Source organism: Patiria miniata, unplaced genomic scaffold (assembly GCF_015706575.1).
Source record: "Patiria miniata isolate m_02_andy unplaced genomic scaffold, ASM1570657v1 HiC_scaffold_29, whole genome shotgun sequence".
Taxonomy (NCBI): domain Eukaryota; kingdom Metazoa; phylum Echinodermata; class Asteroidea; order Valvatida; family Asterinidae; genus Patiria; species Patiria miniata.
This window is the reverse complement of record NW_024037068.1, coordinates 20,122,497-20,134,981: the sequence shown is the minus strand read 5'-3', so window position 1 is coordinate 20,134,981 and position 12,485 is coordinate 20,122,497. Positions and strand designations below refer to the sequence as shown.

At 42.1% G+C, this 12,485-nt stretch overlaps 1 protein-coding gene across 1 annotated transcript; it reads right to left on the bottom strand.

Annotated features, from left to right (window-relative positions):
• Positions 1 to 12,358, bottom strand: LOC119735948 (UDP-N-acetylglucosamine--dolichyl-phosphate N-acetylglucosaminephosphotransferase-like). The gene is made up of 9 exons (XM_038209923.1): positions 11,802 to 12,358; positions 8,808 to 8,931; positions 7,548 to 7,761; positions 5,404 to 5,550; positions 3,927 to 4,011; positions 2,769 to 2,957; positions 1,972 to 2,042; positions 1,006 to 1,178; positions 1 to 73 (listed from the first exon to the last, which is right to left on the bottom strand). The coding sequence occupies exons 1-9, from the start codon at positions 11,981 to 11,983 to the stop codon at positions 2 to 4; spliced, it is 1,257 nt and encodes a 418-aa protein (XP_038065851.1). The 5' UTR covers positions 11,984 to 12,358; the 3' UTR covers position 1.
• Positions 12,359 to 12,485: the final 127 nt, after the last annotated feature.

The window sequence follows — 12,485 nt, the reverse complement described above, 5'->3', positions numbered from 1 at the left end:
ATTACTCTACGACATCATAGAAGACCCTAGCCAGCTGGTAGCGGATGGCAAAAGCGACAAAACTTCCGATGACCTGTGTACAGAAAACACAACTAATATTACCATCTACATGTAATAAGTATGCGATTGTGTTAGGCCTGGAAGATTAATGCAAAGGCCCACCAGGCCTGGATCAGTGGCTTCCAACACTTCTCAAAGAATGTGGCAATGGAGGATTTTTGGAGGAATAACGCCAAACCTCCTCAATATGTTGAAATGGACCGGGCACTTTTTTTGAGGATTCGGAGCCTGTCTACCTGTGAAGTGCCCCTTGATTTTGGAGGATGCGTTGTTTGGAGGTCTAAAGCTGTAACTTGCATTGTTTATGTTTAGCCACGGAGGCATAAATGTAGGCCTTCTAGCATTGTCCAAAGTGGTTTCGTCGTTATTGGGGAAGAGCACACCATACCGTCAGTGCATACACAACCAGCACGCCCGTATCCGTCAATGCCATGCATATTTAAGAAATTCAGCAGATGATTTTGGAGAATAGAGGCAGTATCTAACTTTTTATGCAAAAAGATTGCCAAATCAAATTAAGTTTTGCCCTTCAACAACGTTTTTTTTTTTTTTTTAAACACTGTATACTCAGTGTGTTACCTCCCGAGTGAAAGTTGGAAAAAAATCACTCCGGTGGGACTCGAACCCACAACCTCCTGCTTTCTAGTGCAGACATCTTACCACTCGACCATCGAGCTAACGGGATCGGTTGGCTGGTTCGAATCTGATTTACATAGCAGCGGGTACCGCATATACTATTATAAGATGGAATTTTGCGTCGGGGTGATATAAATCAAATTAGGTTTTGCCCTTCAACGACATTTTTTTTTTTAAACACTGTATACTCAGTGTGTTACCTCCCGAGTGAAAGTTGGAAAAAAGATCCTAGGAGGTTAAGTTTCAGGAAACGTCCTGGTAAAATGCTTCTAAGAAGTTAGGGTTGAAGTATAATACTAGACAGCATACCTGAATTATTAACATGTACGTAGTCAATCTGGGTTCTCTCGTCGGACCGATCAGCCGAAGCAAGAAGTTGATCAGAGTGAAATTGTTGCATTCCGTGTACTCCCCGTTCTCGCCGACGCCTTGTTTTATGTCGATCAGCCGAAACATGCCAAAGAGCTGGATGACCAGCCTGCCTGTAGAGGGGACAAGTAATAAGATTGCTCCTTATTTGCATATGACCTGAGCATCTTTGACCTTCTATAATTTGCATACCACCTGTGTTGGTGCTAGAGATTATGGGCGATTTAAGGTTCATCAAAACTTCTATTATTGTACTTCTTTATAATGTTCAAACTTAAAGCGCTGTTTAAAGATATAGTCCATCATTTGTAATTTGTGCATTTTGTTCGTTTGAAGCAACAAAAGTGTTCAAAATCTAATTTCAGCTCAGCTTCAGCTGTATATTCCGAGAAAAACAGCATTCTAGGATCTCAATTTCAAATCAAAAGTTGCTGAATTATGTTTTGAATTGTTTTGAATTGCAGCTATACGCGATGTCACGCACTGATCCGACGAATTATAGCAACCACGCGCGCCTGTGCGTCGTGCCAATGCTTGCGTGCGCTGCGCCGAATAACAAAACAAACTACTAATTTAAATTTTCCTACGGTGCGTCTTAAGACGCACCGTTGGAAAGGCCTTCTTTCGTTGATTACTTCAAAATGATAGCTTGCCAGAAAGATTAATTTCACAGGGAGTTTAGTCCACTTACTATCTTTCAACCAAGTATGTTTTTCAACAATAATACGCCAGTTACTTTTTCGGATGGCTGCAAATGATGGACTATAGCTTTAAGTCAGAGACAATAAAATTTGAGAAAAACTTACCATCGGAGTTGAAAACTTTAACCCCTTTATCGCGTATCAAATCGGGTTATCGCGTATCAAACTGTAACATCGTCTATAGCCCCTAGACTAATTGACTTACCCAGTATGTTCAAATCTTTGGTCTTGAATTTGGTGTAACTCATTTCCAATTTGTCAGTTTGAGGATTGTACCTGTACAACACAAAACAAAACAAGCCTACATTTGAGATTCACACAAAATATCCGACTCTGGCTAGGATGATCAGGTTGGCGTAGCGGTGATTTCCTTACACTCGATCACTGTGACCCGGGTTCGATTCCCATCCGGGCCTAACATGTGGATTGCCTGATTCCATGGGTTTTCAATAAAATGTCCATCCGGGATTTTCCTCCCACCACTAAAAACTGATAAACGCAGTGTTTAATACCGACCAAGCACGTTTTTATCAAAAAATGAACACTTTTGGTACAAGTCAAAAGTACAAAATTTTCAACGATTTTGTTCAATAGTTTCACTAAATGTTTTTCGAAACACCCCTCTTGCTATACAATGGAGTGTCTAGCTCGCAGGTAAGTTGTAAACGAATCCTTTTATGGAGATTGGCGTGAGCGCATACTGCGCGTTGTTGCGCCAAATGCAGCTGTGGTGGTGCGTCGTGAATTTAGGACTATGAAATACTGACTCACTGGTAATATTGCACATGCCTACGTGAGGATTGTCAACGTTTAACCAATAAAACGGTAAAAGGCACTGAATTTAATAGGAGTCCAAATTTCAAGTAACACTGAAAAAGTGTTTAAGACCAGCCAGCTGGTCTTCATCATCCGTTTAATACCGGCCACGTGACAAGCTCTCGACCAACAGGAATGGGTAAACTGTCTTAGGTATTTATGAATAATAAACAATTCAATCCAAACCTGGGCAGCCGATGTCTCGGGCAGGGAACAAAATGGAAGAGTTGGGGGACGGAGTACAGGAAGTTTAGGACTTGCGGGATGAAGAAAAGCAGCATGGTCTTGCTGAAGTGACCGAGGATGCCCACCACAGCGAAAGTCATCCCGGAGAAATAACAGAACGTGTCGCCAACAAACAAGGCAGAGGGGTACCTGAGACAAAAAGGAGGACAAAGGAAAAAAATGACCCCTTACAATATTCACCATTCTCCCAAGTGACTGATTTCACCAAAAGTTCCCATCCAGCTCACAATCATGCCAACAAAGAGTGACAAGCGTGGCACCACATGAAATGCCCTCCCAATGACTGGGTATAGTTTGCAGGATTCAGTGACCACTGGGCCTTTAAACAAAAATGGATGGGAACTCTCTGATAAGTCAAACGGGCAGGCTATTCATACACCAAGAAGACAACTAGTCAGTGAATGTAGTTACAATCAGAGACCATGGAGCAAATTGTGGGATGTTCCAGTTGTTTTCTTAAGCCTGCGTCACAAAATGGAAGGCTTCATGTTTTTAAGGTTGGTTCATAGAGCTATATTAAATTACTACAGCGCTAACTCCTCATTCTTGCGCGCGGAGACGCTTTGAAGCCACTCTGGGCGCAGACATTTCGAATTTATGTGCGTGTTTGTAGAACACAATCAAAACAGATGGATTGAATTTTAAAAGTGTACTCTAAATGCAACACGCAAGTAGAAGATACGCAAACAACTTAAGTGCGTCATGACGGTTCAAAAAAGGTCACGGCGAAAAGCATCTGCAGCGGAGGGATGCGCACACGTTGCGCTGTTTGCGTAGAGCAAAATGAAACGCTCATTTGCTGATCGTGCGTTTCGATTTTGGGCGTATCGGCTTCGATGACGCACCGGTATGGAATACAAATGCAGATATGCAAATAGCCGTACAAAAGCTGTACAAAATTTCGAGTTTTCCATAGGTTTGTGCACAAACATGGATGCGGCCATCAGGCATTACTTTGTACATCGAGTTAGCGCTCTAGTAATTTAATATAGCTCTATGGTTGGTTGCAAATATCAGGTTTCCAAAATCCAAACCGAATAGTGGAATTCAAACCGAATGTTAAACAATCTGGATTTAAATCCCAGCACTACTACTCACCAATTGTGGTACAGGATTGCCGCGCAGACCGCACAGTAGGGAATCATGAAGTACAGAGAAAACAAATTGATTTCCGGCAAATCTCCTGTAAATTATAAATAATAATATTTTGACATGATATTATTACTTGCTTATGAACAGAAACATGAATTAGTGGACAATTCGTCACTGACACCACGAACTGACAGCCGGTGGTCTCTGAGTTTTCTTGGTTATGAGTGCATCGTTAGTAACGCAGAATTTTGCTTTTCACAAACTGACACTCAATTCGAGAGTCCAGAGAAGGGGAGTCAGGTTTGCGTAGCGGTACTTTCCTTGCCTTCCACCGCTGTGACCCGGGTTCGAATCCCGCCTGGGCCAATATATGGATTGTGTTTTCAGACCCTACCTGATTCCATGGGTTTTCCCCAGAATATTCCTCTGGGCTTTTCCTCCCACCTCTAAAACTGTAACTTCTTCTCATTGTCTTCTCTTTACAGGTTTCTTCAGGCTTGCGAGCTACAGTGCCAAGGGTGCTTTTGAGGAATCCTTGGTTTCATTGCCAGAAATAAATAATATAATAACAATTTTTGTTTTTTGTTTTCAAGAACTGAAACCCGTCTTGATTATTGAATTTCTAATTAACTAAGCATCTATTAAAATCGCAAGCCATAGCTCAAGGCAGAACTCTGAGGTACCCTGTAATATCCTGTATAACCTCGGTAAACCTCAAGATAAACCTCAAGATAAATCTCAAGGTAAAGCTCAAGATACACCTCAGATACACCTCAAGATACACCTCAAGATAAATCTCAAGATAAACCTCAAGACAAACTTCAAGACAAACCTCAAGATAAACCTCAAGATAAACCTCAAGATAAACCTCAAGATAAACCTCAAGATAAACCTCAAGATAAATCTCAAGATAAACCTCAAGATAAACCTCAAGATACACCTCAAGATAAACCTCAAGATAAACCTCAAGATAAACCTCAAGATAAACCTCAAGATAAAGCTCAAGATAAACCTCAAGATAAACCTCCAGATAAACCTCAAGATAACCTCAAGATAACCTCAAGATAAACCTCAAGATAAACCGCAAGATAAACCTCAAGATAAACCTCAAGATAAACCTCAAGATAAACCTCAAGATAAAGCTCAAGACAAACCTCAAGATAAACCTCAAGATAAACCTCAAGATAAACCTCAAGATAAACCTCAAGACAAACCTCAAGATAAACCTCAAGATAAACCTCAAGATAAACCTCAAGATAACCTCAAGATAAACCTCAAGATAAACCTCAAGATAAAGCTCAAGGTAAAGCTCAAGGTAAAGCTCAAGATAAACCTCAAGATAAACCTCAAGATAAACCTCAAGTTACTGCCTGTGCCATTCTGCATTCTCCCCGTACTAATCCCACTTGGGATTAGGAATAATCCTACTTGGGATTAAAAACAATCAAACCAAATCCTCATTATGTTATCCCATGATTCTTACCGGTCAGCTGAATGAGATTAAAGATGATTATGCTGATCCCGATCACCAGGGATTGGCCGGCTTCAATGCCGTTAATCCCAGCCAGAATGTTGATGGCGTTGGTGCAGAAGACAGCCAGCATGCCCATGTATACGTAGTACAACACCCCTGCAATGTCACCGAAAGATTACACAAACAAATCTAACTATTTAATTAGGCTGTGCCTAACACACCGAATATTCGATAATCCACTAATTAACCGAGTGGCATTTTTTTCTGATTTGAATATTCGAGAAAATCTGATGGGTCTCTAGAAGATGAAGACAAATGTCCCTATAATCATACAAGGTGTATGGGCTTCGAGCACAAGCACTCCTCCAACGGCCAGAAAAGGAGAGTTGGGGGAGACCTAGACTGGTTCCCGGTCCATTCACTGCGTATTTCGAAATGAACCAAAGTTATTGGGGGTGGGGATTGGTCTAGGAGACCATCGCAAGTTAAATTTGAACGTATTCACCCGCTGACGACGCTGGGCGCTCATGCAAAGAGGTTGTGGCCAATAGCTTTTGCACGTTCAGCAAGTTCTGCATACTTCGCGCGCGGACCAGTACGGTACTGTACGCTCACGCAGTCACGCTGTGTGTCCCGTCCAAGGGGCTCTCAAAAGTGGTAAAAATGCGCCCTCTTTTGTTGGCGCATGGAGCCCATAGTTTTGTTGTTTGTCAAATGCCACCTTTTTTTATATTACAGTCATTTCACAGGCATGACTTGAAGACTTCCGTAAGGAATAAGGCCAAGTTCGCGCAAGGACTATAGTTGACCAATGGTTAACTAACGTTTGCCCGAACTCTGTCTAGTCGACGGTGGTTGACTAGGCTAGTCGACTATTTGGAACCAGCCTACTGGGGTTGGTTGCTTCGCTGGTAACCAATAGCAGCGCACATTCATAACGCTAGCAGAGAGCCGGGATCCAGAAGTTTTGCGATGACATTTTGACCAGCGTTTGACTAGAGACGTTCGCACGTTGCTATCAGTGCGCAGGCGTAAGGTACGTCACAAATCAACCACTAGTCGACTAATGGTCCTTGCCCGAACTTGGCCCGTATTGGCTCTAATTTCCATCTTTAAAATCTTTCAAATATCAGCTTGTTAGGCCCGTTCTAGATGCCATGCTACTGCTGCGCCGAACTTACTGAAATGAGTGCAGCAATAGCTTGTCCACAGCACGGCAGTTGCTCTAAAGGCTGAACCTAATAGTCGAACCTTAATGCATCTGGAAAAACTGGCCAGGTGAGAGCAGTTGAAGCAATTGAAGCAGTTTAATTCACTCCCGCAGACGCGGGAGGGGGTATTGTGAGCATGCACGTTCCTAAAATGTTTACCCCAACTTCAAATTGAATTGAGTTTGGCATGGCAATGGCACAGCGTTTAGAACAGTGCCGTGCCAGCCCTGTCAACCAAGGATGGTGTCATGCCAAACTCAATTCGCCGAGCCAGATATGGTGCTGAACGACGTGATATAGCCGTGCCGAATAAAAAAAAAAAGTCAAATTAATTCAGGCAATTCACAATGCAGTTCGCCACCAAGAGTTTGCCACAGAGAGTTCATTTTCCCAGTGCATTGTGGGAGAAGGTTGACAAAAGTCGCAGTGCGGGACATTTGAAATTGTTCGTTTTTTTTCCGGTCAGTAGTTTCATAAGCATGTGATTCGAGTATATATGTTTGCCCATTTCTTTTCTTTTTATCAATATGGTATTTTTTTTAAGGCCCAGAACACTATGCCCCAAATTGTAACAAATTAGCTCGAGTTGCCTACTGACACTCATTCACGTTGGCCATGTTTTGTCGACCGTAAAATTGAAGAATGGACTCTCCATGGCAAACTCTTGGTAGCGCACTGCATTGTGAATCGCCCGAATTGAGTAACACCTTGTCTAGAACAGGCCTCAGTTACCTCAGAAATATATTGATGCATACATGATGTTCAGTACATTCAATTTCTGCTGTTACATGGCGCATATGCAAAAATACTATATTCAGATATTTGATTGAATCCAAGAGTTACTGCATGATTCCGCTTCGGGATCCAAAAACTGCCATATGCTCTTTCCCTACACTTTCAACTGCATGGTTCGTGGTTCGAAACCCTTATATGCACACCCACCAAGATTCACGCTGTGGCCCACGAGCTGGTCTAGAGGCTTGGGCACTATGATGGTGGTGGAGCCGATGTTGACAAAGTAGACCATGAGTAGCGGCAGGGTGGCCATAGTGGGCAGCTGCAGCTTGTGGCGCCACCGCAGGTTCAGCACGTCGTCAGCGAAACCCAGGAAAATCATGCAGCAGATGGAGAGCAGCGCGGCGATGAACTCAACAAACTGTCAAAGGAAAGGACGCAAAGAGACTTGATCACTAGTATTATTTTGGGTTAATTAAGTGTCCGATGTCAATTTTATTTTAATTTAATCAGGTGTAAATTTGTACAATTGTGATGAGCTGGTGTTTATTTTGGCTTGTTCACGTGACTCTTGATTTTAAAGGGAAAATACAACATTTGCAAACATCGAAAAATAAAACTTCCAAGTTTTTACAAAATACCTAACTAGGATGTTGGTAAATGACACTCTTAAGCATCCTGTAAAATTATGGCATCTGGTGTGAAGTCATTTTCAAGAAAATGGTATTTTTGTATTCATTTCCAACGGTGGTCGGCCGACCACCGTTGGAAAAACCTAACTATTTGTTCAACTGCTCCAAATTTACCATTTGTTTCAGTCCAAATTGTGTTTGCTATTGGTTACATGTTCATGAACGAGTGCAGGCCAGCTAGACTGGTTCCCTTACCTCACAATTTTTCGGCATCTATAAATTGATCCATTTCAATTTTAATTGAGTCAGGGAACCAGACTACTTGAACATTTTTGTTTTTCTTGGTTTTTCCAGCATTTTCGAACACAAAACTTCAAACATGTCAGTGTAACAATATTTGATCATATTATACTAACCCCTCAAATAGTTCATTTCTAACAAATTTAAGCGAAAGCCAATGATGTACATTCCCTTTAACTTTGAATTTTACAAATTTTATGCTTCTAATAATTTGACGTCTTTGCACACTGGAGAACCCATCTCATGTAAATTTTTATGTGATGAATACTTCTACATTTTGAATGCTGAAGAATCTTGACTTACATGGCTGAACATTTAACTCTGTGCGAATTTAACCTTTATCAAATGGATTAATTTCCACCTGTGACTTGGTTTGCTTTAGTCTGAGGATCAGACACTCATGTGTGCAGAGCCAGAAGTGTTTTCTCAGTAAATGCTTCAAAATTGTCCCTGCTAAATTGGACTTTTTAGGACATAATATCACTTTCTGATGGACAAGTATGGGAATCTTTCCAAGATGCTTGGGCTTGCTTACTCGGTGATGCGGAAAGTCCTCGTAGTTTTCAGCCCTCCACCACGACGTCCAAAACGGCACGGGTATGAACAGGAACATGATGATGAGAAACATGGCTCCAGCTATCACCCCAAGGGACTCGGGACTGTCAAGAAATAAATTAAGAGTAAATCTTGTAGTCAGGTCTCTCAATACACTATTTTTATTAGGAGTAGTAAAACCAAGGATTCCTGAAAAAGGGCCCCAAACACTGTAGCTCACAAGCCTGAAGAATCTTGATGCCCTCAACTGACCAGTGATAAACGAAGGTGGATACATGCTGTGACATGTAAAAGTTCACTAAGCTACAGTCCATCATTTGCAGCTATCCAAAAAGTAACTGATGTAATTATTGTTGAAAAACATACTTGGTTGAAAGATAGTAAGGGAACTAAACTCCCAGTGAAATTATTCTTTATGACAAAGACATGTATGCGGTGCACTTGACATGACATCGACAGCGCACTACCCGTACCCAATGATAGTACAACGTCATCATATATAATTTTTCATGAATATTTAGTTTATTAAATACATCAAATAGGCCTAGTCCCTTACTGGCAACGATCGTTCGACTACTGTAGCGGATAAGGCTGGTATCATGAAATAACAAGATTGCGGGTTCGAATCCTGGTAAAGTGGTAAACTGGTACTAGTGGTAAATAAAGAGGATTGGAGGAGGGTAGAGAGTGAGAGTTGAGGAGGGAAAATAGATGATGGCGTAGCGGTTAAGAACACTGGACTCATGCTCTGGTGTTTCACAGGCAACAGTGGCGTGGGTTCAAGCCTGGGCCCGGACACTTGTGCCCTTGAGCAAGGCACTTAACCATTATTGCTTCGTCCTTCGGCTGGGACGTTAAACTGTAGGTCCTGTGTGTTGTATAAATGCACGTAAAAGAACCCAGCAAACACAATATCGCTAAGAGAAGGGGTTCGCCCCTGTGTTTCTGGCAGTTATCCTCATACAGTATGAGGCCAAGGACGAAGGTCTAAAGTAAAAGTTGGTGTGATCATGGTGTGATGTTTCCCCAGGGATGCTCTGCCGACTAGTAGGCCTATATGATACACTACAGATACAGAACCATGTCATGTGAAAGTCTGTATCTGTATCTGTAGGTGTACGTTGCAAGAAACCAATTCTGGCATCAGAGCAACGGGAGAGAAAGGGTGTTCACTGTACAGTAACTTATTGAGAGAGAGGTCCGCGGCTGATGAGGGATTTGAAGGTATCAACAGAGTCGGCTTGGACCACGCATTCCTCTAGATGGTTCCAGTCAATTATAGTTCTGTTGAAGAAGGAGTACTTGAATTGATCTGTGTTGCTCCGAGGAACTCTGTAGCACCTTGAGTTGACAGCTATGGAGCTTTCAATGGAGTGTGTTGTTGCAGAGTTGAAAAGTGTTCTTGGTCAAATTTGTCTCCCAGGTTTTTTAGATGTAGAGCTGAGATGGTATGGCTGGCACTAGCCCCTTAACCACTTTGTACATGAATGTGAGTCGTAATTGTTTCCTTCTGTCTTGCAGAGATGGTAGTTGTTGATTTTGTAGCATTTTTAAGAGGCAACCGGGCTTCTGTGATCTGTAGTCTCCGGTGATGAAGCGTACAGCTCGATGTTGGATGCGTTCTAGTCGGTCAATATTGGCTTTTATGTAAGGGTCCCATACTGTAGCTCCGTATTCCAAGATTGGTCGTACCAGGGCTAGGTAGGCAGTTCTTCTGCAGTTGACTGGGCAACCCCTAAGGTTCCTACGAAGAAAACCTAAAGTGGAGCCAGCCTTCTTGGATATACTGGATATGTGTGTATTCCATTTGAGGTCCTCAGAGATGTGTATACCAAGATACCGGTTGCTAGGCACTTGATGAAGAACAGTGTTGTCTAATGTGTAGAAACGTGTTGATTTATTCCTAATGCTGAGAATGTTACATTTTTTGGCATTGAAGCGCATTCCCCATTTTCCCGCCCAAGTTTCCAGGTTTTCGATGTCTTGTTGGAGGATGACATGATCACTGGGGTCGTCTATTTGTCGGTAAAGCAGGCAGTCATCTGCGAAGAGACGGACTTTGGATGTCACACTGGCTGGAAGGTCATTGATGTGGCAAAGGAACAGCAAGGGACCCAACACTGTCCCTTGGGGGACCCCAGAGTCGACCGGCACTTCCCGAGAAGCTACTCCTTCCAATACCACTCTCATTGTGCGTTGGGTGAGAAAGCAGGTTAACCACTGATGTAGAGGGCCCCTGATGCCGTAGTTGTGGAGCTTGTGGAGGAGTTTGTTGTGTGGGATGGTGTCAAATGCTTTACTGAAGTCGAGTATGGCAATATCAACTTGCTTTTTCTCGTCGAAAGATTTTAGTAGGTCATGTAGTGTAACTAAGTTGTGTTTCACAGGAATAGCCACGACGAAAACCCATGGTTTAACTGTGTGAGGATTTGGTGATATTCAAGGTGTGAAATGACGTGTTTGTAAATGATATGTTCCAGTTGCTTACAGGGTGCTGAGGTTAGGGAGATTGGACGGTAATTCTCGGTTAGGTGTTTGTCTCCTTTCTTGAAAACACAGGATACATTGGCCTTAAGCCAATCTCCAGGTAGGATGCCGGAGTCAAGAGAAGTTTGGTATATTGCTGCAAGACCAGGTGCGATGTTGTCAGCACAATTTTTCAGCACGGCGTTTGGTAGGTTGTCTGGTCCAGGTGCTTTTGCAATGTTAATCTTCTTCAGCAGTTTAGCTACACCGACTGAGTGGACGATGATACGTGGAATTGGTTGATCTACTTTTGTGTTTACTTCTGGCCCTTGAAAATTTACGTTGGCCCTTGAAAATTGATTGAAAAAGTACAGTGTAACTGTATGTATACTTGAAAAAACTTTCCGAGCCCAACCCAATAAGTAGGTACTAAAAATTAATTAGGCCCTATTTTTGTCCTAATGTTAATAATGTTATGTGTCTCATGAAACCTTAATCATGCACTTACACTTGCACAGGTTTGCCGCCAGGGGGCGCCTTCTTGCTCATGTCTCTCCCACTGAGTCCCGCCTTCAAAAACAGATCAAAGGACATGGGTAACAGCCGCAATGTCACCACAAACCCCACCACGGACATCAGTGCATTCAAAACCACCGGAAAGTACATTTTCCAGTCAAATTCTTCCTCCATTTTGTACCACAAATTGTCACAATATCAGATGCCGCACAACATAGTTTCGAGACAAGATCTGAAAATACTCGCTGTTGAGTGTTGTCGCAAGTGCAACTGATGAAAACTCCAGCTAACGTTGCATGTGCAGTTTACAAAGTTAAACTTGATTAAGTCCTTTGTTGATTTATTTTTCCTATAAAGAGTAAACCGACTTGATAAATGTCATTTGTTCAATGCTTACGTGAAGAAACGCACACAAGGAATTGTCTTTTATTTATTTTACTAGATTTGAATTCATGACAATTCATTAAGATTTCGCAAAGGATGATTTTTCTTGATGCAATTCACTGGTATTAAGACGTAAGACTTGCACATATTTAGCTTTTTCCTGGTTATTCTGTCTGAATCAAAATTAACGTGTATTTGAGCATGGTAAAGTCAATAATTCGCGACTGTGCCTAAGATATAAATCCATCTACACGTTTTTAACAAATTATCGCATTGGTATTCTGCGCACTCG